This window comes from Mastacembelus armatus, chromosome 23 (assembly GCF_900324485.2).
Source record: "Mastacembelus armatus chromosome 23, fMasArm1.2, whole genome shotgun sequence".
Taxonomy (NCBI): domain Eukaryota; kingdom Metazoa; phylum Chordata; class Actinopteri; order Synbranchiformes; family Mastacembelidae; genus Mastacembelus; species Mastacembelus armatus.
This window is the reverse complement of record NC_046655.1, coordinates 4,106,611-4,134,601: the sequence shown is the minus strand read 5'-3', so window position 1 is coordinate 4,134,601 and position 27,991 is coordinate 4,106,611. Positions and strand designations below refer to the sequence as shown.

General features: G+C 42.9%; 3 protein-coding genes across 7 annotated transcripts in view; 2 read left to right on the top strand and 1 right to left on the bottom strand.

Annotated features, from left to right (window-relative positions):
- Positions 1-1,760, top strand: part of arid2 (AT-rich interactive domain 2) — a 30,135-nt gene extending 28,375 nt beyond the window's left edge. For all 3 annotated transcript variants that reach the window (XM_026326549.1, XM_026326548.1, XM_026326547.2), the window contains one exon: positions 135-1,760. In XM_026326549.1, the coding sequence (XP_026182334.1) occupies positions 135-246 (112 nt within the window). In that variant the 3' untranslated portion in view covers positions 247-1,760. The remainder of the gene's footprint in view (positions 1-134) is intronic.
- A 1,897-nt stretch (positions 1,761-3,657) lies between these two features.
- On the top strand, positions 3,658-16,490 carry scaf11 (SR-related CTD-associated factor 11). Of its 3 annotated transcripts, none has more exons than XM_026327439.1 (15): positions 3,658-3,826; positions 7,641-7,692; positions 7,866-8,011; positions 8,407-8,490; positions 8,836-8,915; positions 9,165-9,244; positions 9,341-9,378; positions 9,497-9,567; positions 9,792-9,917; positions 10,604-10,704; positions 11,805-14,048; positions 14,406-14,734; positions 14,864-15,034; positions 15,128-15,247; positions 15,566-16,490. In XM_026327439.1, the coding sequence occupies exons 2-15, from the start codon at positions 7,674-7,676 to the stop codon at positions 15,659-15,661; spliced, it is 3,705 nt and encodes a 1,234-aa protein (XP_026183224.1). In that variant the 5' UTR covers positions 3,658-3,826; positions 7,641-7,673; the 3' UTR covers positions 15,662-16,490. The 3 variants fall into 3 exon arrangements, with proteins under 3 accessions (XP_026183224.1, XP_026183225.1, XP_026183223.1); XM_026327440.1 differs by having other exon boundaries at positions 3,658-3,829; positions 7,646-7,692; positions 8,413-8,490; XM_026327438.1 differs by having other exon boundaries at positions 3,658-3,829; positions 7,646-7,692.
- Positions 16,491-18,234: 1,744 nt separating this feature from the next.
- On the bottom strand, positions 18,235-27,332 carry slc38a2 (solute carrier family 38 member 2). Its single transcript, XM_026327441.1, has 16 exons — positions 27,009-27,332; positions 25,782-25,850; positions 25,571-25,652; positions 25,367-25,482; positions 23,700-23,773; positions 23,512-23,604; positions 23,165-23,240; positions 22,138-22,220; positions 21,983-22,041; positions 21,576-21,728; positions 21,402-21,481; positions 21,095-21,195; positions 20,666-20,790; positions 20,432-20,576; positions 20,235-20,332; positions 18,235-20,116 (listed from the first exon to the last, which is right to left on the bottom strand). Exons 2-16 carry the CDS (start codon positions 25,844-25,846, stop codon positions 20,009-20,011), a joined length of 1,458 nt encoding a protein of 485 aa, XP_026183226.1. The 5' UTR covers positions 25,847-25,850; positions 27,009-27,332; the 3' UTR covers positions 18,235-20,008.
- Positions 27,333-27,991: the final 659 nt, after the last annotated feature.

Sequence of the window (27,991 nt, the reverse complement as noted above, 5' to 3'; positions counted from 1 at the left end):
GGAGCACTGATTTCCCTTTCTCGAATTTTTTGTTTGAGGGTAACAAGATAATTAAATTCAAAAAATCTGGAAGATGCTGTTCATTATGTCTTTTGCTTATCTTTTGTGTTGTTCTTTCTTTCCTTGTCTCTTAGGTTGGTAAAGAGGCATGAGACGCACCTCTCTGTGCTTGCGCTAAGTAACATGGAGGTTTCCACCACGCTCGCCAAATGCCTTTATGAACTGACGCACTCGCTCCAGGCTTAATGCCAAAAGGAGAACCTCGACAACCACATCCCTCTCCCTGAAGTGAGAGGAAAAAGCCACCGGTGAGCCGTAGCAGGTCCGTAGGGGGAGCAGAGGGCGGGAACCAGAACAAAAGACCCTCCTTCTGCCGTGCCTGCCACCTCCCTCCAAATCCCCCACCCCACCACCCCTCTCATCGCTCACTTTCTTCCTCTCCAACCTGTGTTCATAACACCAATCCCCACCCACGTCCACACACACAAAAAACTGCCACGGGGTCTTCCACCAGCTGCCCACCAGGGGGAGCTCTTAAGACTGCTTCCCCAAGGGACTCCACCAACGAAACCCCAAAACACGAGCACATTGCATTTAAGTTATTTTGTTATTTTTATTTTTCCTTTTTGTCCCATGAACTGACGTGTGCATTGGAGTGAGTGGCGGTCAACTGAAAAGTACGCAGGGGGCGAGAAAGCCTCCCAAAGGGTTGGGTGGAGGAGGACTCAGCTGGCAACTGGCGCAGATTTTTTCTTTTTTTTTTTTTTTTTCCTTTAGAAACTTGGTAGCTTGGTTTTCTTACTTGAGTCAATATATTTTCACTTATTTATTGAAATGAATACCATTACAATTAATGAAAAAGAATCTTGTAAATATGTTGTGAATATATATAAAGATCTTCTTTCATGCCGATGCAGCCACTGGAGAACATGCTCTGTGGAGTAATAGAAGCATTACTTTGGTAGGATTAAATAAAGTAGTATGTTTTTTTTGTTTGTTTTTTGTTCTTTTGCTTTTTTATGATCCCTGGTCACTTGTATCTAATGTGATTCTATACTCAGCAGTGGATGAATGTACTTAAAAACCTGTAAATAATTCTGCAAAGGTACTGATGCTGTAAAGCTTAGGGAGGGGGAAAAAACAGTTTTTTGTGGAACTGTGACATTTTTGTATTATAATACCTTGTAGAACTCATTTTGCTGGCTGAAAGAGTATGGAATAATATATCTCATGTCATTTTGTAGAAGAAAAAAAAATATTGAAGGTATTCTCTTCCCTTCCTCTTCTCTCACACACCCCCCCTCAACACGCGCACACACAAGTAACATATATCCACTGTAAGCGTTTTGTCATTGTACGGGCACAGTGCGCGTACCAAAATTTTTTTGTATTTGTAAATTGGTTTAAATACATGGAGTTTTTATACAGGTTTTCTCCTGTGTTCTTTGCTTTACGTGCAGGTATGATATTTTCTTCACTACTTTTTTCTATCTTAATATAGTGTGGAGTTTTATTGTACTATTTTTTCATTCTTAATACCATGCCACATTCCGGCTCACGTCCTCAGACTCCTCTACCGTGTGTTGTGTAACATTTATGACTGCCTGTCGTATTAGCATCTGACCGGGGCGACCCAACCATCCTCATTTCTGCGGTGTCAGTAGGATGTGTGACTATACATAGATCTAACAGTCTGTTAGAGATTGGCTTTATTTACTTTGGTGACTGTTTATAGTTTTTAAATAAAACACTGAACATTTTGCTTGAGTTCTATGCTTGCTTTTTCCCCTTTTCCCACCAGATTCTCTCCTGTTTTAAAAAAAAAAAAAATTAATCCTATTACATTTAGCAATCGATGTAGAACTGTGATCACCAACCTGGAGCATTGCTGGTACTTGTAACATGGAAGGATTTTAGAGTAGCTCAACTATTCAGAGATCATAGAAGCCAGTTAGCATGGTGCTTTAACCATCCATCCATCCATTCATCCATCCATCATCTATACCCACTTATTCCTAACCAGGGTCACAGGGATCTGCTGGAGCCTATCCCAGCTCTCTTTGGGTGAAAGGCAGGGGTCCACCCTGGACAGGTCACCAGTCCATCACAGGGCCACATAGAGACAAACAACCTCACACACTCACACTCACTCCTATGGGCAATTTAGAGTCACCAATCAACCTGACATACATGTTTTTGGACTGTGGGAGGAAACCAGAGTACCTGGAGAAAACCCACACAAGCACAGGGAGAACATGAAAACTCCACACAGAAAGGCCCTGATGGGTTTCAAACTTGTGGCCTTTTTGCTGTGAGGTAACAGTGCGAACGATTAATCCACTGTGCTGCCCCATTCAATATAGCCCAGTGAATAGAAATCTTTTTCAATTAACTAAAACTAATTGATACAGCTTCCAATTTCTGCTACTACCAGATGCAAACTTACCAGATGACTTAAATACTACTTTTAATAATCAGTTTTCAAGTCTGCTTATATTAACACGACATTTGGCAAGAGTGACTTAATGTATCTGTGGTTTGGGAAACCAGTAGTACAGCGAGCGGTGGACTCATCATGGCTCCCTGTGTTTTGTGCCACATAAGAGACAGGTGAACAGATGCCAGCGTTTTTAATATTCAGCACTCATTTTTCATGCCTGGTTGCTGGGACTTCAAACAGGCCTTTTGTCTGATAGAACCTAACAAGCTCCATTTGCTGGCGAGCTCCTCCTTTTGTTCTGTTTAACCACTGGACACTTTGCTTGGGCTCATTCCTTTCAACATAATTGAATTGTTAATGACTTTGCTGAGCGCTCCACTTCCCACAGGCCCCAAAACATAGCCCTGTGTTTAATCTTACATTGCAGAGAACTTTCTGCATTAATCAAGAGACTGTTCACTGCCACATTTTCTCTGTCCTTAAAGTATAAGCTGAGATCCTTGTGTTAGCTGATTTTTTTTTTTTTTCCCATGCTGGTTGCTCAGTGCTCATTGCTGTCATCACTAATGTGTATTTGCCTGCATGTGTATCTGCCTAATATCCAAAGTAGTTGCATTTTTCACATTTTAACATTTTAACTTGTCATGTGATGGTGTGACAGTGAATTAACATACACAACACCAGGATCTGTCATTAATCTTAATATTTACGTCTGTGCTCTTCCTGCAGTTTCTGCTTTTTACAAGGCAAAATATGTGGCAGCAAAATAATAAAGTTTCTCACTGACATTTGAACCAAACAAGTGCTAGACTGCCTTTGAAAACAATAATCAACTGATACTGCTCAAAGTTATTTGTATATATGAGTGTACATCTGACATACAAATGAATTTATTACGTTGCAGCTTCTTTTTTGTTTCAGACAGTGATCTATTTCTTGCTGCGTGTAGACCCAAATGACGCTTTTGACCATTCTTCTTCTGGTAAATGAAAACAGATGGGATATCTTGTGCTGTCTTGTTATTCAAATCTATGAGTAGGATAATAGGCTGATTTGGTCACTTCTCTTTGCCAGTGCACACATGCAATATTACAGAGCAATTGGGAGCAGGACACAACTTTTGGGAAGTACCTGTTGCTGGGCTGTTTGTGAAGGAAATGCCACTCAATGGATAAATGAACTCTGCTCTGTAATGCTCGTCGGCTCCAGTAGGCGGCGCCAGCTGGACCAACTTTCAGCCAGACTGCGAGACATGTGGCTGAGACTTTGTGAAAGCTCCGCTCCGTTTCCACAACTGTTCCCGAATAGAGTGTTTCGCCAACATTTTATAGCAGAAGTTTGGACGCTTCAAACAGTCTACTAGGTGCAGATCAACCGCAGCTTCTCTAGGTGAGTAGCGACAGTGGGGCTAGCTGCTAGCAGGCTAAAAGCGACGTAAGCAGGTGCTGTTGTTGAAAGCAGCTAGTTAGCTTCCAGCTCCGTCCGTTTGCTGCTAGCTAGCTCACTAGCTCACTCGCTCACTCATGACCTTCAGTGCCAGTCGTCGTGGCTAATATTAGACACTATTTAGCCGTGTTTGCTCCCGTGCTAACAACAGCCAGCTAGCCGATGTGTAGCTGTGTTTTTAGCTAGCAGCAGCTAACCGACAACAACGACGTGCTGCCACTGGTTGATGAAGTTGGTGCTATTTTTTGTCTCCAGCAGCCAGGCCGTGCTGGTACAAGCCAGCAACAAGCTTTCACAAGTGTCTGTCTGTCAACTCCACTACTGTTCAGGTTCATTAGGTATTCTAGTTCATGTACGCGAAGCTAACGAGGTTTTAGCTAATCTGACGTCGGGTTAACTCTTGGTTGAGGTTTCCATGTTGACAAGTTAGCCGGCAGTGGTAAATATAACGTTAAGAGCTGAAGTGAGTGCTAATGACTAACTAATGGTCTGTGCTGACATGGTGTAAGCATCTAGACATGAGATCCCATCACCGACGGTCCGAGACTGTCGATCGGGCTCAAATTTGACATATTTTAAGTAACATGGTCAAAGCCCAGGCTGCGGCTTGTTGTCAGCCAGGGTGGCGGCCTGCTGGAGTTAGTTTGTTTCACTGTGATTATGAAAGTAAAATCATGTCGGGATTATGGATGATAAAGCTTGAGAAGCAAACAAAGAGTAGCCAGCCTTCATCTGATCTCAAATCTTGTCAGTAGGCGTCTGCCTTAGGCCTCTGTGGTCTGTTATTGTTGCCAAGCGAAGTGAGTCAGAGGAAAAGAGTAGTTCACTTTTACTTCTATAGTCTTAATATTTTATATCAGAGCCTTTGCTGCGACACTTCAAGCATCCTGTTTGCTTTCGTTATCGCGTTGAGATCTTGGTTGTAGCTCACCTGTGTTCAATCAGAAGGAACACACCTGGGCATATAGTCCCACAGTGGTGCTGTGGTTAGTGGCGTTGTCATCAAATGTCTCCACACTGATACTGAAACAAGGGAAAAACTAAACCGTCACTGAAAGTAAGGGAATTATAGATGAGAGAACATGGGACTTATTAAACCCAAAACAAAGAAAAACTATTTTGACAATGTCAGTGTTGTGGAGAATGTGAAAAGAGGCCATGAAACAGCTGGAGTTAATTATGGTAGTCACATTGGTAACAGCTAACAAGTTAAATTAGACAGTTCGCCTTGGTTTCCTCATCAAACTGTGATGGTAAAAAGGTTCAGACGTCACAAAAATAGTCACACTCTTTTGTTACCTGTCACATTCGCTAATTGCCCCCAACCTCCCTCCCTGCCCCACAACCCTGGCTGTATCAGAATAAGTGTTAAGGGTATAAAACCATTTCTTAAGCTTGGATGGTTCCCTTGAGCACTGTGTTGGTTTGGACCCACCAGGTAACCAGGCAGTACCTTTGTGAAAGGAACTTTCTAGTTTTCAAAACATTCTTAAAATGTGTCATTACAGGCTGTTGAGTGTAGATTAAAAGGCAATTGGTTGTTGTATCCATTGTAAATTAAAGCTTGAACATCCTAAAATGTGCAAAAAGTGAAGGTTTGGATAATTTCTAAATCCACTGTATATCTCAGCATTGTGATAACCTGAAGCCTGTGCACTGTCTAGTCTTATGTCTCAGTATTGATGTTATGATAAGTGAAGTTGAAGTTTTTCTTTTAATGGCCTTATTTATGGAGCATTAAACCAACAGGTGTATTGGTGCCATAGAAACTCTGACTGCTCTGTGTGGTGATGAGGAAAAAGTTTCCTTTCTACCTGACTGAAAAGTCACTATTTGCCCAGTGTGTGAGTTGACCCATGGTGACTTTTGAGACTGTCACTCTTGTGATGACAGTTACACTTAAAAAGCTATTACTACTGTTTACGTACAGTTTCGCTCCGTGTGGGAATCAGTGGGAGCAGAGGGAGATAATAAATTGAACCCTGATGACACACTTCTCCTACACTTCAGTCCCAATTAAACATTTTGAGTTGGTCAGTGATGTGAACAAGAAACCACTGCTCTCTCAGAGTTTGAGAAGTCCTCTGCAGAGATATCAGCAGCTCTGCATCAGTTAGGCCTTTATGGCGGAGGGGGTAATAGAATCATGCAGAGTAAATTATGGATTACAGCCCACATGGAGTTTGTCAAGCAGTGTTTAAAAGACTGAGCAGGAGGAAAAATATTATTTGGCCTGATGAGATAAAAGCTGAACTCTTGAGATAGAACGCTAATTACTGTGTCTGGAGAACACCAGACTCTACTCATCACCTGATTTATATCTTCCCTACAGTGAGGCATGGTTTTGGCAGCATCAGGTGTGTGATGGACGTCTGAGCAGCAGGATGTAGGGTCAATCATAAAAATGTTCTTTTGTAATTAGTCTTTTGACAGCAGTACCACTCTCACTGGGATTTGATCTGTCCATTCAAATGACTGCTGTTACATTTGAAAGAATACGGCTTGTCTGTGCTTTTGGATTCTCAATCGTATTTTTAATTTGGTGACTCTTTCATAGATGTTTGTGTATGTGGCTTTAGAGATTTTTTTTCTATCATTAATAGAGATGGGCCCAATCCGATCCTATACTGGTATTGGCTCTGATATCAATGTCATTTATTCATCTGATATTGGATCAACAGGGCCGATCCACATAATACATATTCCATTCTGCAGCCTGCGCTGGATCATGAACCCACCATAATCTTAAAAAAAAAAAAAAAAACATAACATATGTGTCACAGATCCAGATTCCATCCAACCATAAACCAGCTGCAGTGTCAGTCTGTAAATAACATCAGCTCTTGGTTTGACTAAAATGTTGTTGGTTTGGGGATATTTTAGTCTGGAAACAGCAAAAAGAAAGATGGGGACAGTTAGTTGTAATGTGTGTAAAGCCAGTGTGCCAAGGGGTACAATAACATTACAACCAATTACTTAAGCACCTGCCAAGGTTTGACATGAAAGAGTATCAGGAGTTAATGCTAACCAGCAGATAAGACAACACCACCATGCAGCAGACACTGAGGTAAAAAAAAAAAGCAGTGACCATATAGCAGGCAACCAAAAGGTTAGCTAAAGGGATTACAGAAGCTGTCTAACTTCAGTATACTCAACACCCTACAACTGAGTGTCATCGTAGTAAGCAGCACATTTAGCTAGAAGATGATATTGTTGAATACAATACTTCAATAAGCATTGCATGGTTTATTTTAGCCTCATTATGAACCTTAAGCGCAACACCAACGACAATAAATTAGAAAGCTCTTGTATCAGAGTCCGTATTGGGATCAGCAGTTGTGGATCGGAATCAGATCAGATCTGAAAAAATGTGTATCGACCCATCTCTAATTATTAATTTGTGAGCCATTAGTAGGGGTTGACCAACCAGCAGAGTGGAGGATGCGATAAACATGCAAATCATCAACAGAGGCACCTCATTACCGAATACCACACTGCTTAGAAATATCATCTAGTTCATGTTCTGTTCTGAAACTTGTGGAGAATGGGAAAAGGTTTCACATCACTTAAACAAACTGGTCTCTTATAGTGTTCTCTTTGTTATCTAGCTGCTGTTTATTTTATTTATTATTATTATTATTATTTATTTCCCCTTGGTCTAATCAGAGTACATAACACATTGTACTGTATCAGCTGTACTCCTCTTTTTTTGTATCAGAAACATTTAAATGTTCATTTCTCCTTTTCTGTGTGTTGTAGTGGTGACCAGGACAGCCCGGGGCCAGACATGACTGGGGCTGGAAGTGGTGAGGCCTAGCACAACACATGGTTGTTTTTAGGATTCATGGTTTCTAGAGTAATACTTTTTCATAAACCCTATACTCAGTAAGGACGCCTAGTTCAGTTCACACAAAATAACATGTCAAATGTCTGTGTCTGTGTGTTCGTTTGTTCCTTCGTTCGCTGTCTTGTGTTTTAGGTGGCCAGAGTACGCCTGATGGGATGGATGCTGAGGAGGGAGAGAGGTGTCCGATCTGCTTGGGCATCCTGGCCGGGGGCGAGCTCGCTATGCCTGACAGCTGCTGCCACGTGTTCTGCCTCAGATGCCTCCTCACATGGGCAGAGGTGATGCTGCTATTTATCATTAATACAGATATATTACCTGTCAATACATGGAATGTCCCTGACTGGCCGCTCCTTTTCAGACCTGTTCAGTCCTGCTACGCTGGTTACACAAATCAGCGAGCTTAGTCACCTGGTTTTGTTTGGAGATTAATTTGAGTGTTCGGATACAATACGGGAGTGAATGTAAAATGTCAGTAGCTCTCGAGAGCCTTCATTTTGTCAAAGTAGCTCTCTGAGGAACGAAGGCTGGAACCCCTGATCTATAGTAATCAGCATCAGCTCAGTTGGGACTATGCACTGTTGGACATTCTGTTCATGGTGTTGCCTCAGATGACTTAATGTCTTTGTTTGAAGCATATGTGTTTCAAGATGTTTGGTTTTGTGTTACTGTCAAGTTGCAGATGGCACCTTCCTGCCCGGTGGACAGAAGACCTTTCACTAATGTTTACAGATGGGACGGGGATCTCAGCTGTGTTCAGGTCTGTCTGGTTTGCACTCGACTTTTCTGTTCTTCTTTGTCTTCTGCATCTCTAGACAGAATGTCCTTGTTTAAAGCCAGGCAGAACATTACATGTCTGCTTTGCACTTGGATGAAGAGCTTAAAACATACATTCACATTAATGACGTAGTCTTGATGCAACAGAGTCTGTCCTTGGCTTTTAAGCTACAGCGACGTTTGTTTGTGTTGTGTGTCCCAGCAGTGTCAGCTGTAAATCATACATGTCAGCTGTTAGTCAAGCACATAAGACAGAGTGGCCTTTGTGTCAGGTGAAAGTTTTAAAAAAAAAAAAAAAAAAGTTTGCCCGCTGCTCTTGTTTTTTAAGGTTCCTGTGAGGAGACAAGTGACTCAACCTGAAGCTGAGAGTTGCTGCTGTAGAAACCCTGAACCAAATGTCAGTCCCAAGTAAGTGTAAGGATCAGGTCTGCACTTGGCGTGGCAGACAGTAGAAGACAAGCAAATAGCTGAAAAAATTTCATTGAGCTTCAGACAGGGAAAAGTCGTGCAGAAAAACTTTAACACATATTCAACCTGTCCATTCAACTTTGTATTATCAAACTGATGCAGTATTTTGAAAATATTGAATTCCTTTACTATAAAAATAAGCTTTATTTGGAAACCAGTTTAAGAACAGTTTAGGTGTTTTCTTCTCAGGAGTAAGTCTGCAAGAAGACTGAGACGGCAAACGGTGGAGAGGACGGCAGATGTCAAAACAAAAGGGCTTGTGAGGAAATGTATGTTTTTAAAAAAAAAAAAAAAAAAAAATCAGACATGCATGACCCATTCACTTTTTGTGATGAAGGTATAAGTGTGTAAACATCTTTTTCCAGGTAACGATGAGGACCCCTCTTCACTAAGCAGAAAAAAGGTTTTTTCTTTTTTCTTTTATTTGATTCCTTTCTATTTTCCTGTATGCTTGTTTCAGTGGTTGGTTTAATACAATGTTCAACATGAAATCTCCTTATTGTTTGATGTGTTTTCCCCAGGTGAGAGGGACAGAGTGCTTTACTTGGTCACCTACTTCCTCTGTCTCGTCATCAACGTTGGCACAGGACATGTAAGTCACGCTTCCTTTAATGAGTTATCATATTTCAATAAATTATGACAAATACAGTAATACACTTGTTTTCTGTGGTTTTGTCAAAAAACTGGATTACAATACTCCACTGATGTGAAATATACACATGCAGACTATATTTATTATAGCTAAAATGTATGTGGTGGCACTTGAACATTTGGTAAGTGCTTCATAAATCACTTTTGGTTTTCATTGTCCTGCAGTGCAGACCCTGTTTGGGTGACAGAGGACATAGTATATGATACTGTTGCCAAACAGTGCAAACCCCATGTGCAAGACTGTCCGTGGCTTTCTCCAGCTGCTGCTATCCCAGCTAACGGCACTTCAAGGTAATGAGATCCCAACTGACCACTATTATCTTTGCTTGGCCATTGTGATGGGATCTTTCATTAGACTGTCTCCCAAGTGCCAGAACTCATGCTTTATATAAGAAGTGTTTTGTCTTTAAGCTCTGTCTGGAATAATAGACTCTGTGTTGCCTCAGTGATTACGTAAACTGGAAGCATTTTTTTTTCTTAATGTAATGTAGTTGGCATCAGTGATGACACCAAAATGCAAAGAAATATGAGTTCTCTTCTCAGTTGACTTTGTATACTGCTTAAGCATGGGTTGCACCATGTTCAGGACAATGTGAAGGCGTCCAGCAATTCATCATGCTTTGAGACACAAATAGAACACACTGAGGACTGGATTGGGCCGATTGATTTCTGAAGTGGTAGGAAACCAACAAGGCAACTAAAAGACAAGTTAGAGCAGGAGCTTTATTGCTTTTGTTCAGAGCAAAGATGCATAGTGTAGTTCTGATTGCACCTGCAGATTTGGGGCCCATTGTCCTGTCCAGTTGTCATATGAGGGAATTAGGACTTCAGATGTGGTGTGTGGCCACTTAAAGTGATCACAGGATGGTAATTGTAAATTAAGAAGCAAAAGCAAGTAAAAGTGGTATTACTAATTCAGTCACACACACACACATACAAAATCTGACTATGCCCATAGTATTTTGTTGGTTTTACAGGCAGCAGTTCAGTGCCTCCAGTTGGAACCGCAGCCTGTTTCCATTTGGACAGTGTTCATCTCCTTTTATCTCCAGCGAACTGTTCGGCACTGGCCATTTTGGTGAGTTACATCTGACAAGTTAACATTTAATTTCTCTATGAACATGAAAAGTTTGACAGGGTGTTGTTTTTTTGTGTAGTAGTTATGTTTTGGGTATCTGTCACAGATTTACGTAAAGGTATACAGTGTTGACTGTATCTAACACATTGAACTAACTGGTGCAACCTGATGAGTTTTGCACTTATTCTTCAACTTATTCAACTTATTCTTCATGAGTTACTTGATACAAAATCTGACAGGAACTACTGAAAAATACAAAAAATTTGGTACAACTTAATTTATTTAAAAGGTACACAGAAAAGAGAAACTCCATCACCTGTAGTATGTAGAGCAGATTTACTGACAGACCAATGCCTTCTGGCTTCTGTCCTTTTATAAGGGTTGTCATGAATCAAAACTGAAACCCCCAGTACTCACGATTAAACACCGGTGTTACAGGTTGGACCTTGTTCCCTCACAAAGGGTCTTTTGTCAAGGACCAACCATGACTTGCAGAGAGCACACAGCCCCAGCAACATCAAACCTTTATTCTGGCCTGTCATAAAGTCACTTATGGAATTAGACTTTCATTATAATAGATTTATAAAATTACCTTTTAAATGTACCTGTTTAAACCTTAACCCTTGGTGTGCTAACCACTACATCACCATGCTGCACACACTTGGACTTATTGACAAAGATCTTGGTGCAGGCAGTGTTGAACATGACCAGTGTGGGCCGACTGTTGTTGCACCACAGTGCACCAGACAGTACAAATGAAAGGACACGCTTTAAGGCAGCACATCAGAAACATTATGCAGTTACACATTGCAGTCAAAAGTACATTTCACGTTTTTTAAAATTCCTATGTGACACAGTCGGTCTGAAATGATATTTATGTTCAAGAAAACGAGTTATAAAAATCATTCAAGTATGTGCTGTCTCTTCAGTTGTACCTTCCAACTCTGAAAACCATGCTTTATAGATATAGTTGTACTTTTTTATATTAAAGTGCAGTGATACAACAGTAAAATATATATTAATGTATTGGAAGTAGAGAGGTCTAATGTTGATAGTATGTGAAATTAGTTAGTATCTTGCTCATATTTTCTCTCCTACAGTATTTCAGGGTGTTGTCTGTGCCATCACATGTCCCAAAGGAGGAGAAAAGCGAGGCAGCCGAGCCTCAACCTCCAAAGCCCCAACCACAGAGGCAGGGTCTCGCCAATCTAGGCGATCTGGACGCAATAGTAAAACCCAGGATGAGACCCCTGTGTCTGACCACTCATCGCCACCGCAGTCAAGTTCGTCAGACTGTGACTTGTCTACAAGCCAGTCCACCAAGGCAGGCAAGGCTTCTCAGGTGCCAGCTAAGAGGAAGGGCAAACAGGTAACAAACCGAAAGGCCAGTGGCAAACGGAAAGCCACAAGAAAAAAACACTCTCCTCAAGTCGTTAGCAGCCCAGCAGCAAGTGAGGAGGAGGGAGAGGGTGATGGAAGTGACAACAGAGAGGAGGCAGAGGAAGACAAAAGGGAATGGGAGCATGATACAAATGGCTCAGAGCAGCAGCAACAGTCAGATGCTGAAGGGAGCCCAAGTGCAGGCCAGGATAGTTCCCACTCCGTTGGTGAGCAGGAAGATGCAGAATCTCTGAGTAACAGTGTGGGACAGAACAGTGATGAGACTCAGGAGCAACCTAATGAATATGAACAGGAAAAGAAACCAGATGAGGAAGATGATGACCTGTCTTGTCTCTCAGTCTCAGCTCCTAACAGCCCTGCTTTATGTTCTGAAGACGATCAGTCCAAAGGAGAGGAGCAAGAGCCAGCCAGCCCAGTTTCTTCTGGAGACAAGGACTCTGAGAAAATGACCTCACCGTCACCCTCTGACTCTCAGACAATTCTGCTGGATGATCCGACTTCTCCACACTGTGATAAGCAAATTGAGCAGGATGAGTGTGTGGAAGTTTGTGCAGAGCCAGAAAAAAACAGTGAAGAAAGTTTGAAGGAAATAAAGGCTGAATCATGTGAGGATTTGATACAGCCAGAGTCAGAAGAAAGTGTAGCAGATTCAGAAACAAAAGCTTCTGAGGGCACTGACACCAAACTATTTGGATCAGAAGAACCTTCCATAGTTGACAGTGCTGGAGAAGGAGCCAAGGATGACAGTCCATTCAAGGATGACAGTCCATTCAAGGATGATAGTCCATTCAAGGAGGACACTGACATTGTCACCATGGACTGCAGTTCACCCTTAAGTGAACATAGCATCAATCCCATTTTCGAGCCATCGACTGAGAGTGCTGACGCAGCTGCTGCAAAACCTCCCTCTGAAAGCCAACTCACCAAGGACGAGCGATGCAAGGACCAACAGGAGAGGGAGAAGAGCCAAGAGAGGAAGAACGGCAGGCAGCGACGCTCTCGCTTCCACTCCCCAACCTCCACCTGGTCACCAAAGAGGGACTCCAAGCGAGACTCATCTAGGCGCTCATACTCACGGTCTAGAGAACGTGACAGCACTCCACCCTCTAGACACTCTTCTCGGGCACGCAGCAGAGAAAGAGACAGGGACCGGGATGGTGAGAGAGACTATTCTAGGAGGGACCGAAGTCGTGAGAGGAGAAGACGGCGATCCAGGAGTCGGTCTCGATCCAGGTCCCGCTCCCGGTCTAGGTCTCGATCCAGAACAAGGGCCTACAGACGAGGGCCCAGCCCTGACCGATCAGGCTCCAGAGAGCAGTCTCCACAGAGAAAGGAGCGTAGGAGTGGTTGGAGGTCTGGGCAGGGTAGCAGCTCTGGTGGTGAGGGACGGAGGTATCACGGAGGCGCTGGCCGCTTTGAAAATGGTGTGCCTACAGAAAGTTCCCCTGATCGCCAGGGCTGGTCGGATAATCCTGACTGGGTTACAGAAAAGACTCGTGAAGCTGAAGGCAGGAACCGGGACTTTAGTAGCAGCTCACGCTGGGAGGACCGTGGGAGCAGGGCAGAGTCAAGGGGCCGGGGAGGGCGTGGGGGATTTGAACGTAGCCGGGGCACAGGGCGGGGTGGGAGCAACCGTAGCTTCTACAACCAGCAAGAAGAAACGGCAGACAATCGCTGGCAGCCCAGAAACAACTTCTCAGGTACAGGCAACAATTCAGGGAACGACGCATACAGCCGCTTCAACGAAAACCGGGGTGGTGGCCGGAGGAAAGAGGCAGAGCCAGGCGACACTATGCTCGACCGGTCAGGTTGGTCATCAGCATCCAGCTGGGCTGTCAGGAGAACGCTACCTGCAGATGTTCAGGACTATTACTCCAAGAGGGAGAGAGGAGGACCAGGAAGCTGGAACCGACAAGAGGAGGAGCAGCAGCCTGCAGCATCAGGTCAGTCCTTCTCAGTCTTTCCCATAATGACAAAAACCAGGCCTCTGTTCACTGTAAAAAGATTAGCATTACTGCTTAAAAAATTGGAGACATTAAAAAAATGCTTCTATGAATCAGCCAAACTCACATGTACAGGAGAAGCGATAGTTGTGGTGTTTGGGATTAATGGGAAAGGAGAATCATTGTAGTCCTGCAGCTCAGCTCTGGAAACTTTGAAGTCAGTTTATTCCTACAGTTGTTCTACTCTCTCAGCATGTGGTTTTATTAAAAGGCTGCTTGTTTGAGACTAAATTATCGTGCAAACATTGAGCTTCCTGAATTTCTCACATTTTAAAAATGTATTTATTTATTTCGCAGATCCCCCGAAAAGTGAGCCCCCTCCACAGGCAGTCCCTGGTAATGCTCCAGTGCCTGTGGTGAACATGGGTCCCCCACATCCTCAGTTGAATGTTCTTCCCCATCACTACCCCATGCAGGGCCCACGAGGAGCCCTGCCTGTCACTTTGCAGCCCGCAGCCCCGTATGCCATGCCTCCTCAGGTCCCCGTGCACCTCCACCCTGCTGTGCCACTGCTTCAGGTGCCCGCTGTCGGCGCACAGGGCCTCCCACCACCTCCCCCACCGCCTCCACCCATGCAACAAGGCAGCCAAACGGTCGCGGCCCAGCCTGATGGCCACATGACTCAGGTATGGCAAATTAGGTTGTAGGCAGGACTACTGCTGAGGATGAGGGATTAAATGCCAGATCTTTAACTTCAATGCTAAAGTGACCATAATGAGGTGCCATTCTTAGACTTATTCTCTGGTTTGCCCTAGATGGCAAATGCTATGATGGGTTATGGGAAACCTGCACTGCTTCCCACCCCTACCAAAGCTGATGTTGCTGCAGCGACCCAGGTCCAGCCAGCCCCCAGTCAGGTGCTGCCATCATCTACAACTCAGCCTGGTCATAACAAGGCTCAGGCTGACAGCTCCAAAAAGGAAAAGGTAACTTGTCTACTTGTCACTCCGTCAACAATGATGTTCTGTTTTCTGCGTTCTTTTTTTTCTAAGCAGTCTGATTTCCTCTTTCTGCTCCAGAAACAACAGATCCAAGAACAAGCTATAAATGAAGTAAAAACAGCCATCAAACCTTATTACCAAAAGAAGGAAATCTCCAAGGAGGAGTACAAGGAGATTGTTCGCAAAGCAGTAGAAAAGGTAAACTCTTCCCACTTCTGGAGATCTTTGGGCACACTCGGGAGCTGTGCTGAAGCAAACTGATGGTGGTGGTTGTTACTTGAAATGTTGCTGTTTTAACTGAGCTACTCAAGTTTTGTCCCAGCCAGTTCAGGTTGCATGGCTGTGATTGGATAATTGCTGTTCATGGGTTTAAGAAAGTGAATTGGGAGAAATTTGAGCTTGCAACATAAATTGAAGACCTCTATTCTTTGTAATAATAACCAATATTTTTCCTTCCTGCTCCTTCATATTTGTATGATTTTTTTTTTTTTTTTTTTTTTGCGTGTGTGTGCACAGGTGTGTCACAGCAAGAGTGGTGAGGTGAACTCCAGTAAGGTGGCCAACCTGGTGAAGGCCTACGTCTACAAATACAAGCACGCCAGAAAGAAATGAATCTCTTCCCACTGCTGGTGTGGTGACGCCCTCATAGACCCATTCAGCTGCTCAAGTGCAATTTCCTGTAGCTGGAACCCAGCCTCCAAACTGAGAGATGACGGAGAGCCAACTTTTTCTTTTTTTGATATCTCTACCTTTTATGAATGATGACTTTTCTTTTCTATAGAATTTCATATTTTGTTAGAAAAAGAATGACAGCCAGAAATTGTAATGCAAGAGCCCTTTATTTTGCATAGCTCATGTGACTTAGGAACTACTGTAAGGAGCATGGGGATGGGATGTTTGATGCTAAAGATACAACACTCAGTGATCGTCGTCAGCTCGTGCAGTGGAGAGCCTCTCCCAGGGTCCGTGCTGGTACAATGAGTTTCTCCTCCACAGCATCCTGATAACAGCTTCATTAAACACTGTCCATGTTCTTTTTAAAATATTATATAATATTGATGAAAGCCTAGTTTGAAAAACTGTGCTTTGCCTTTATTAATCTCTGTGGCCCGATGACGGGCTGAAATCTGATGAGTGTGATTGTAATCAGGGCCCTGATTGGTTGAGGAGAACAACCAATCAGCAGTGAGTATATAATGTAAGGCACAGGTCCTTGGCCAGTTCAGGTGACATGACCCTGCTTCCTGCCTGAACATGTAATAAATGTGTGTACTGTTCAGAGTATCTGGAGAGTAGTCAAAATAAATTAGCTGCTTCCTGATGTGCTGTGTGTTTGTCAGACTGATGGAGGATCTTCCTTTATCTGAGGGTATATTTGACTTGTCTTCATGTTTGTGTTGACATGTTTCCTTCTTTGCACTTCCAAAAAAAAAAAAAAAAACTAAAGAAATCTGATCTAAAACGGTGGCTGGTATTGTGATGTGGGGACTGTCCCTTTACCTGTTAAACCACGTGGGCTGTTACTTTACCCAGGGAAAGAATTAGCAGGTATGAAGTGAAGAGTTTCAATGAAATGTATTTACAGTAGCCTGGAGCAATGTTTCAGTACTTTAATATTAATCAGACGTTATAAAAAAAATTACCTGGAACTGTGAGTTACTGCTTTCAGCCAACACATCTGTAAGAACAATTATTCAAGGATGCATTTACATTCTTAGCCGCAGACCTGAGTCTTACACACACACACAGGTCTCATGGGTTGGGAAACCTCTGCTCAGGTTGATCTCAGGTTAGTGGTGGGTGAAGCCTAATGTGGTTGCTATTAATGTTGCTAGACTTCATGAACTACTAAGAATATGTTTTTGTTTTTTTTAATTTATGGCACAAATTTCTCTGTCAGGCCTTTTACCCAGAAGGCAGGTGATAGCTACAAAGTTAACAGAAGCAGCTGATGGGACTGTCGACCAGTTTGTGCATGTTCACACAGTCAGACAGCTGAGGTCTGATCAGCCCGTTAAAGTCGACTGTATTTGCCATGTTGTTCAGGTCTTTATAAAGTACTGGAAAAACTACCCAAGGTTCAATCAGTTATGTGAATATTTAGGGCTGAAATATATGTAGTATTTTGATAATTAGTTAAGTCATTTTTTTATTTTTCAGGCCAGGTTCTCAAATGTGGGCATTTGAAGCTTTTCTTTGTCATATATAATTGTACACTGAAGGCTTTTGATCTGATGGTCAGACAAATTGAGCAATTTGAATAAATCATGCAGTGCTCTGTGAAACTGTAACTGGCATTTGTCACAATGGATGATGCACTTGACTGTTAAAAAAACCAGAAAAGCAGCTCTGGCTGTGTGTGGGCTGATAATGTTAATTTAACCCAGTTATGGTGTGTCCTCTGGTGACCACTAGAGGGCAGTGTTCAGCCTAAATTCAACACTCCAGTTGATTCTCTGTGCTGGGAGAATAATTTCTCTCATTATGCCTGTGTGTCTCTTTATTTGTGGAAAAACGAGTTCTCCCTCATTGAGAAGGTAAAGGTTTTACTTTTTACCTCTGTACGGTGCTGTCAAGACCCTCTGGCTTGACTTTCCATAGGTCCAGTACAGGAGGTATTGGACCATTTTAAAGGGCTAACTGGACCAAAGAAAATCATCTGAAAAGCACCTTCTGCTGTGTGCACTTACTGTTAAATACACAGGCTTCTGAAAACTTTCAGGTCCCTTTTTGCTCTCGGTTGCTTAAAATAGATCAAATGAATATTTTATGGGTTAGAGTATTTTGTTTTTTTCGTATAAAGCTCTGAGTGTTCTTAGTGGCCTTAATAATAATGAAATGGAAGCAGTTTAGAGTCAAACGGACTAATAGGACAGGAAGGGCCATGGTTAGGGATGTGACAGTGACCACAAAAACCATGTTATAGATAATATGTGTACAGCAATTAATAAGAAAGAGATTTTCTTAGGTCTGATACTTATTTTCTTTGGTCTGCCTTAAATGAGAAGTATTTTCTACTGAAAATGATACTGTTCATGTTTTTTTAACCTGAGTTGACCTTAATGTGGTTAATAGCTTTTCTGACAATCCTGGATGGAGAACCTGGTACAAACCCAAAGTCCATGCCCTAAACTCTGCTCAGGCATAAAGAAGCTGACACAAAAGAAGCCCAACAGTCAGTTCAATAGATTATCTTTTATCTTATTTTAATTGGACATTAATTACAGGATGTACATAGTGTTTCATTGAAACAAGAGGGTAACACTGGTGGGCAAAAGCCCTCTTTGCTCCTGAGGTCAAGAGTTGGCTGACGTACTCTCCAAACGACGTGTGCGTTAAGGGACATTTTGCTGATCCAGGGGCTAAGAAGGAGAAAAAACAAACAAACAAAAAACAAAAACTGCTGCCGCTGTGGCTCCTACATGTAAGACAGTTTTCACAAAATCAACACAGTATTAGGATTCAGTCAGTCTTTACGTAGATGGAACAGCTGACGCTCTCTTACATCAGAGCAAATACAGTATCACAAAATCACCAGGGTTATTTGTTTGACTGCTCCACCGCATTTTTATAACAAGAAAAACAAACAAAAACATATATACACTTTAACACAATAGATATATATATATACATATATATATATACATACAGTATTATATAAATATAGTAAAATAGATTAAATTACATTGATTTCAAGGTCTTCCGTAAATAGACAATAGCAGTCTGGTGATGTGTTAGTGTTGGAAGCACAGTGCTCATGACTAAAAGGGCCCCTTTACCATGAAACCCACACAACTGTGCAACCATACATAAAAACACACAAACTGTTGTGACAGAAGCTCCCTCAGCTTTCTCTCTTGGCATGTCTGGTCGTTAAAGAGGACACCTGGTTTCTAGGTTTTAGGTTTCTGTGGTTTTTTTTTTGTTTGTTTGTTTGTTTTTTGTTTTTGCAAGTTTAACAGGTATTACAACCACTGCATGTGGTCAAATTTAAAGTATTCTCCCATAAAGAAAAAAAAAAACATGGTTTCCTCAGCCATCGATCGAATGGGGGAGGTAAGACCAGAGGCTCGGCAGCCTCCGGGTCTCTAAAGCAGTAGTGTCATCGCTGCACACGCTCTTTAAACAAAGTCTTCAGCAGGTTATAGAGAGTAAATACAGTTTTCCAAAGAGTCCTCCTGTGAGAACTCTGCAGTGCCCAGTGTCAGATTTGGAAAAGGCAGGTTCTATTAACTTACACTATCTTTTACAAGGAAAGCTGACACTATAAGCAAAGCCGCTAAGCTTCTGTGTGAATACTGAATAGGTGTTTACTAGGCCTCGTCTGTTAAACACTGACAAGTCTGATTTTTCTTCACAAATGTGCTGGAACAGTAAGTGCTTTTGAATATACAAAGATGCTTTACAAATACGTTTTTGGCAAAGTAAAAAAAAGGAAAGATGGGGAAAAAAAAAAAAAAAAAAAAAATTTAACAAATGTTGGAAGGAACTTAACTGTCGTCAAGGAGGATCTCGCCTCTTCGGGAGATCCTTAGCTGGATTTGTTGTTACTGAGCTCACTCTCACAAATAACGTTGTACCTGAGGGGAGGCTGCTTTTTGAAACTCTCAGACTATGTCATCTCCGTTTTGAGGCTCCTTCAAATATTTGCTTTCAGCTGTACCATAATTACAAAAAAGAACATTAAGAGTAAAAAACGAGCAAAAACGACAAAAAAGTTACAATAAAAGGAGGAAAAAACAAGTAAAACACCATCTTTGTGGCCTATAACAGCGTACTGTACAAAGTTCGGATACATTCTCTGGGAATGGCATGGTCTGTTGCCCAGGAAGTCAAATCCAAGCATCCAGTGAGTTCTTGTGTTTATCTTTGACTGTAGGTCTTGATCTTGGTTGGTCGTAGCAGCCTGGTGCTGGAAGCCTCCTCTGTTCTCCGGCAGGCAGCAGCAGAGTTGGAGCTTTATTGTCCCTTGGCGCCACTGTCTCCTTTGCTGTGGATCCAGTCCAGGATAATGAGGGTCATGCTGCCACACATGACCAGGATGCCGCACAGGAGAAATGCAGTGGCCTGGAGAAGAAAACAATTCCACATTTAGTTTAGCAGAGCGTCAAGGTCCAACAGTCAAACAAGCTTTCTGGTTTCTGGTGTGGCTCTATGTTGGAGGGATCAAGAACCAACTCCTTACCCCGATTTTTTGCACAGATTTCATGGACTCTTTCTTGACCAGCTTGATGTAGAAAGCCGACGGCAGGATGAAGATGAGCATTGCAGCAGCAGAGGCGCCTGGTAGAGGAGCAAAATTTGACATTTTAGTGGCAACATTTTGCATTTGAGAGGTTTTTTGAGAAGCAGTCATGCACAAAGACACACGCAAACACCCACCGATGAAGCCGAAGATGTCCCTGATGGTGGGGACGAAGATGACCAGGATGTTGGTGCCGACCAGCAGGACAAAGGTGATGATGGTGTGGCGCACCCAGCTGAACTCCTTAGAGGAGCACAGGAACTGATTGATGGAGGTACGAATCTACACAGGTAGAGACAAAAATAGAAGTAAATCTTCGGGGACCCACGACATTCTGCTCATATTCTAAGACCTGCGTCTTTGACACCTACAGGGAAGAGCACCACGGGGACGGTGAGGGTGACGGCGGTTAGCACAGCCAGACGGACGATCAGCAGAAGCACATCGAACCCGGTGAACTTGGCGTAGGTATGCAGCAGCTCGTGCTCCACACGGTCTACATGGAAAGACAGAGGAGACCATTTAGGGATGAAACACTTGACCGCTGACGCTTGTGAACTGCACCGAGCAGGTTAGAACAAATGTCACTGTTATTTCTCAATCTCTACTGGCCGTGAGTCAAACTATGAACTACTCCACATCAGTTTTTGCCCTGTCATGGTGGTTGAAGAAACCTTTGCTCTTGTATAACCAGTTTGGTGTTCCAGGAAAATAGCTACACATTACCACAGAGGTCCCTGCCATAACAAACAGGAACTCAAACATGCTGGCACTGGTCTTCACATTTTTCCCGTACTCACCATTGAAGGTCAGATATCCAAAGAGGGCGGCCAGCAGGTACATGATGAACATGGCCAGGAAGGACACGTTAGCGACGTTCTGCATTTTTCTGCGGGAACGGCTGTTTGAGTGGCAGAGAAGAGGGGATGGATATTATCATTTAGATACCAAGGGGGGGGGGGGGTTATCATTTAGAAACCAAAAGAGGGGAGGGATATTATCATTTAGAAACCAAAACGCAGAAATCTTTGTTTTGTTTTTTTTGTAACTGTGAGATAAATGCAGATAAGAACACAGCTGTGTTTTGCAGTCCGGGCAAACACTCACTCTTTGAGCTCGTCATACATGGGCAGGATGGCCGGGTGGCACACGAAGGCGAAGGTCAGGATGGGAATAGCATAGACAGTCTAGGAAACAAATACACCCGGTCATTGCATAAGATATAACCAGTTTCAGTACAAATTTCAGTTCTCCAGGTGTCTGCGTGTCAGAGAGCTTTACCTGAGAGTTGAAGACAAAGTATTTGGGCGTGCAGGGGTCCCCGCTGTAGTTCACAGCGTTGGTGTGAGGCTTGGACAGCGTGGTGTTCAGGAGTGTTTCGTTGTGAGCTTCCTCCGACAGGGGGCATGAGATCTGAAACTTCTTGATGATCACCTGGAAGGCAACAGATTTTAGGCTGAATTAGATAATATTTTAGGCACATATTTTATTAAATCTTTCATTTTGTTTATTTTTCATGTTCAAGGCATCACAGCCAAATTTCAGTTGGATTATCTTATTCCTCAACAGTCTAATCTCATCCCAACTCTCTGTGTGATCAGCCGGACTGTGAGCTCATGTACAGAGGCAAGTGCATGTGAATTACAAGTGTGAGTGAGGAAAGAGGAAGAAGGACTGTTTTTACTCACCACAATCAGAAAGAACACCATGCAGAGCAGGGACAGACCGCTGGTGTAACCAAGGTAACCTGGAGAAGAGGAAAGAAAACACCAGCTGCCGTTGGTTATGAACGACTTGTTTTAAATTAAAGGAATGACTTGTTTTTTTTTCTTTTGCAGCTCACCTAAGTTCCTGAGCAGTGAGAGGGGCAGGATGATGACAACAGTCACTATCAGCACCAGGTAGTCCCCATTAGTATACCACACCCTGAAACACAAGATACAACAACAGTCAGGTAACAGTGAGAGCACCGTTCTCTCTATACGCTCCTTTAACTGAAGGCTAATCTGATCCAGTCCAACGAAACCACTATGTGACTCAGTTATATGTGTATATACAGTACACACTGAGACTCACATTAATGTTGATGGAGAAACAGGAGTCTTTGATTAACCAATAGTCGTGTTACTATAGGTTGAAGCCAAACTACAAAAAAAAAAAAAAAAAAAGACTAAAAGTGAAGTAATGAGCTCAGAGACTAATCTCTGCTCTTCTCTGTCAAAATCTTCCTTGACATGCTTTGAGTTTCGGCAGCTTTAGGCCTGATCAAACCCTTCGGCTGCTGCTCTGGCACATCTGCATCAACAACATCTGCATGCAGACTGACACAGGCTGGCCTGCGCAGGATGACTGCATCGCTCACAGAAATAGATTTAACAAAGCAGCACTGAGGAGCCCGACCACATCAATTTTTTAAACTTGAAGAGAAGTCACAATGAGCTCATCCCCAGCTCTCTGTCACGGCGCAGCACCGGCTGCATCTTCTCAAAGGGTCCTTTGAAGGGCCGCATGGAGAGACTCCCAGCATCCAGCCCCCTCCCTGCCCACTGTCTGTCCTCTACGTCAAACAGGACAAAGGCGCTGCTTCCCCTTCCCTGACACTCAGCACTAGAAAAACAACCGGCTGCCATTTTCCTAGATGTGCCACTCCATCTCATTTGTTGATTACTGTGATAAATGACACATAAGCTAAAAATGAAAGATAATCTTTGGAGTTTTTGGCCACTAGTGGAGCTATAGAGCAATGCTTTGGTGAGTGGGCACTCATTTTGTAAAAAACTAGTTTTTTATAACAAACTCCTACTGAGTACCTTTAAAGACAGTTAAAATGATGAACTGTATTTGCTGGGTTTATATATCTGATCACTTACTCCTGTTTGCCTCCCAGGAAGGCTTCAATGACGAGGGGAAGCTCGTATTTGACAATGTAGAGGTAGCTTGACATGGCTGTAAAGACAGAAACTGAGGTTAGTGTGTTTTCCTGTAAAATAAGTCAGGTCATGTCTCCATTACAAAAATGGTGACGTCTAATATTTGGTCAGAGGTCAGAGGTCAAGTCGTTCCACTGGAGGAAGGAATTTGACACATGCCTGAAGAATGACTCCAGTTTTCACTGGAAAATATCCCACATTCCAATCACACACTGATTTCCACCAGCCAACATTTCTGTTTTTTTTCCCACCATCCAATCAAAAACAAAACAAAAAGAGCCGCTCACCTCCAATGTTCTGCATGGTGATGGAGCAGGAAGCAGCGAGTTTCCCTGGCATCCCGAAGGCTTTGTAACCCAGCTGCTCATACACCAGTGCACCTTTAGATTAGAAATACAGCAAGAAATGAAGACTTAGCATTTTAACAAACTTAATTACTGGGAAGAGTGTATACATTACTATCTGGCAGACTCACCTCCTTCATTAGCTGTCTTCAGCAGCAAGTGGACAGAATACAAGGAGAAGATGGCTACAGCCACGAGGAGAATCCTAGAAACAGAGGAGACGGAACCTCAGCAAAAAGCTTCCTTGCAACCAGGATGATGAAGATGGAACTTTAAAGGCCAGAAGAGGGATCATAAAGCCTCTTAGATCCAAGAGGCAGCAGATTTAAGTATGAAAATCATCTGCCGTCATCATCAGTAAATCCCTAAAATGCATCATTGGTCTACACGTTCTGTTTGTCATGAGTCCCACTGGTGGGGTTACAAAGGACAAAAGGTTTCCAGGTATGGGATCCTGTTAGAACACTGCAGAGCCAGCACTGTGTGCCCTGGGGTTATTAATAATCCAGGTGAAAATAAATCTCCAGGCTATTTGAGAACCAACATATCCCCCCTCAGCATGTGACTGTTCAGCTGCAGGCAGGTGAGCCTGTGGCTGGCTGCTCACCTGCCTGCCTGCCTCTGACTTCATAATTGTTCTTCCCACCCCCCACACTGCCAATCAACAAATATATGCTCAGTGCGACCCTTTATGGGGAGTCAGTTTGTTCTGTGAGAGGCTTTTATTTGTTACCATGACTGCTGGTGGCAGGAGCACCAGACAGTGTTTCGAAATGTAAACAGCCGCCTTCAATAAACACTTCTGGGAACATTGGCGGTCTAGTCACTGTTTTGTATTTTGTAATCCTCCACTTCCTGCAGATATGGAGCTCAGTCTGGTCTGCTACTGGCTGACAGCGGCCCACGCCCTGCTCCATTCATGGCCTGCTGCTCATGTACGTTAGCTCTCTGTTTATGCAACTCTGGCCCAAATGTGATGGGATTAACCCAGCTAAGCTGCTTCCATTGCCACTCCCTGTGTTTGTAAACTGACGTACAACTGCCATTTGGTGGCACCCAAAGTGTCCTGCAGGCTGTATGAGTACCAGTACAGTTACAGACATCTGTTACAGACATTATTTCAGCCTTTTGAAAAACCCTTTTCTTGTGTTTCTTCAGATGGTTTATGGCCTCTTGAGTGCTTCAGTAAATGGAATGGGGATCAGTGCTGAGGTGCTACCTATGCGGTAGTCAAGGCTTTGGCCTTTAGGTGCTGTCATGCTGTCAGGACCACTGTTCTCAAACTGCACTTTCACAAAAGCTAAGAACTGTCCCTGAAGAGATCTCTCTTTTTCCCATCTATAAACAAAGATATTTTTCCACAGTTTTATCTACAATAAACATGATAGTGAGTTCTCTCGGCGACTGGCATTCAGCCATAAACTTTCGGCCCTGGTGAAATCTGCACCTCAGGGTCGAGTGGCTGCAGAAATCACACGCACACACTGCTGGTAGATAATGCTTGTCCTGGAGCGCTAGAGTACATCGTGGCCTGCGAACCTGATGCAAGAGTCAAAACCACACCTGCTGTTCTTGTCAGCTGGATTATGAAACCATAGCATGCTTGTGTCAATTGCTGGTTTTTAATTTATGGTCTGCCCTATCATAATGTATAATTACATTTTACATTGAGTTCTTCATTCCTTTGATCCTTCTTTTAGTTTTGCTTCACCTCTTTTTTTTTTTTACCTCTATAGGCTCCAATTAATTTATAGAATTTATAAAATAATTTATAGAAGATAGAGAGATAAAAACTTACACAAACAGGGCAATGCCAGTGTTGGCCATAGCAAAGGACAGTCCCAGGATGCCACTACCCATGATGGCGTTGCCCAGGTTGAAGACGGACATGCCAAAAGAAGCATTGCCCTGGTGCTGTGGAAGAAAAGACGCAGTTAGAAAATTAGACAACTGACATAAGTGTTGAGATATAAACGTGTTGTTGGAGAGAAGGAGCTCTTACATATTCGATCTCATACTTCTTTTTGCCCAGGTTATGTTCAGGGAGGAAGTTCTGACTCTCTGCCTCTATATCAGGGTAATGGCTTTAAAAGGAAACAGAAGAGAGAAGAATGAGATTAAATTGTACAGGATTCAGTTTGTGACTTCAGAAAAAAAAAGGGTAGTTTTTATTGACAGTTTGTGTTTTTAGACTGATTTGCAGTCAGCCTCACCAGTCCTGTGAGATCTTCACTGGACAGTCGCTGCTGTTTAAACAGGTCATCTCAGTTTTGGCCATCTTACTGTAAAATTCAGAACAGGAAAGAAACACCAGCTTTATTTTTTAGGATTCATTTTTTACACATTTCTGCTGCATGTCCTCCCACCCACAGCCCGTGTATGTCTGACTGTGCGCGTTCACCCTCTCTTAGAATAATCAATATTATAGTGAGCAGGCGCGTGCAAGCCCTGCCTCATGAATCTCAGATCATGTGACTTGCGAGGAGGGGAGAAGAAGGGGTGACGCACCGACAGTGGAAAAATACCAGAGCGGCATTACCTCAATTTCTCTTGAATAACAAAAAGCCGCAGAAGCCGCCGGTGCCTTTGCGCACAATTCCCTCCAATATGATTTGGAGCTAGACAGAGAAGATCGTGTGTCTCCGTTTTATTTCTGACACAGAACATTCTTTAAACTTGTAACGAAGCCGAGCGAGGTGATATCAAATTAAGCTTCATGTGGCTATTCTATATCTGGCACCGCAGTCTAGCTGTTAAAATAGTTTTTTGGATGAATAAAGCGCACATACTGTCCTCCAGACACATAACCCATGTAACGACATCCTTTCCAAAGACGCCGGCTCCAATGGAAACAATGGCACGTGTTCTCCCTTTATGGGCATGGCTCTCCATTTTGCGCAAAGGGCTTTGGGGATCTGTGATTCATTCCCTGGGTATGATTAAAGGTTTTTCTTGTGTATTTTTTTTTAAACACAGATAAACAGCTTTATATTTCTTCTGTTTTTAGTCTTCTATTAATTAACCATTTATGGCAGTGATGCGCCTGTGCCACCTCCAGACGTGAGCCCAGCACTGCGGCATCACTGTCAACCAGCTTCATTATTTATTTATAGGTAACCAGGGCTGACCCGAGAAGAAATACCATTTCTGCCCTTTTAGAAAGAACATTTTTTAGAGGAGAACCACCCATCTAATATAACAGGATGCATTTCTGGCAATCTCTTGTTCCACAAAAGAGCAGTTCACATATCTAAATTGAATGAAACTGGATTTAAAATAGCCTAGAACCCAAAGAGAGACATTTGCTCCATAAAAAATACCAATCCAAAACGTGTAAACGCTTGGCATCTAAAATCGTCAGTTAGATTTCGAAGACTGTGCCGCCAACATCCGGTGGCATTGTGATAGGGAATGGATGATGAAATTGCCGGCATTCTTACCTTTGAAAGATGTGGCAGGATGCTGTGAAATCCTTTCAGTAAAAAAAAAAAAATAATAGTGTCCGGATGAGTTCTTCTCAAAAAACGCCGGTCCTAGAGTCTTAAATATGATCAGAATGAATAAGACATAGATGTGTTATCAGACAGGATCTAATTCAATACACTGGCTGATACCGGCCAAGTAAAAAAAAAAATAGAGACAGAGAAAGTCTTAGAATAAACAGAGCAGCGCGTAAAAACAAAGAATTTAGATTTATTGAGAAATTAAACCAAATTCCCAGAGATGAGGTACACTCGGAAAAAAGACCCTGTACTGATGGAGGAGGGGTGAGACGCAGCCTTTATAAAGACGAGCAGAATTGCATCAGCCAAACCCCAGTGGATGGGTGGAGGTAGGACGGAGGAGGAGACTTTTTACGCATGAGTGACGTGTGTTTTGTATACAAACAGTCACAGGAATCCTGTAGTACATTTTACAATAGGTGAGATCAAGAAATGCAGTAAATGTTACAGCAATTGGTTGAGAGGCAGAAAATACTAAGGAGTCACCTGACCTAAGACACTCAATGTTAGAAACTCACTCCGGAGCACAGTCAATCCTTGTCTCCCCTGACAACTGCAAACCTGTGCCTGACATGTGTTTGTCTCCATCTTTTACTGCAGAGTGCTTTATTTTGGAAAGTACTGACTTCTTCACTGAAGATACACTCTGGGATTTGAGGTTGTGAGTCACAGTGGTCTGACCACCTGTCAATCCACATCAGAGTGAGACAGAGCTTCAAAGCAGAACTCTCTGAAGGAGATTATGCCCAATGTGTCATGTGACAGCACTTAGTCATACTGTGGATGCCTCTTGGAGATCAGGAACCTCAGTGTGTTTGTAGGTGTGTGTGTGTGTGTGTGTGTGTGTGTGTGTGTGCCTGCCAGCCAGTCTGTTACTCATGAGTCTGGTTTATGGACCAACCTTTTCCTCCTTCCTCTGA

Coding starts and splice junctions, on each gene's coding strand:
- scaf11 (XM_026327439.1), top strand. Junction 8,012..8,406: donor GCCTCCTCACATGGGCAGAG/GTGATGCTGCTA, acceptor GTTACTGTCAAG/TTGCAGATGGCACCTTCCTG. Junction 14,049..14,405: donor GCAGCAGCCTGCAGCATCAG/GTCAGTCCTTCT, acceptor TTTATTTCGCAG/ATCCCCCGAAAAGTGAGCCC.
- slc38a2 (XM_026327441.1), bottom strand. CDS start 25,846: ATGGCCAAAACTGAGATGACCTGTTTAAACAGCAGCGACTGTCCAGTG. Junction 25,483..25,570: donor AGAAGTATGAGATCGAATAT/GTAAGAGCTCCT, acceptor TTTCTTCCACAG/CACCAGGGCAATGCTTCTTT. Junction 22,221..23,164: donor TTCCTGGGAGGCAAACAGGA/GTAAGTGATCAG, acceptor CTTGTGTTTCAG/GGTGTGGTATACTAATGGGG.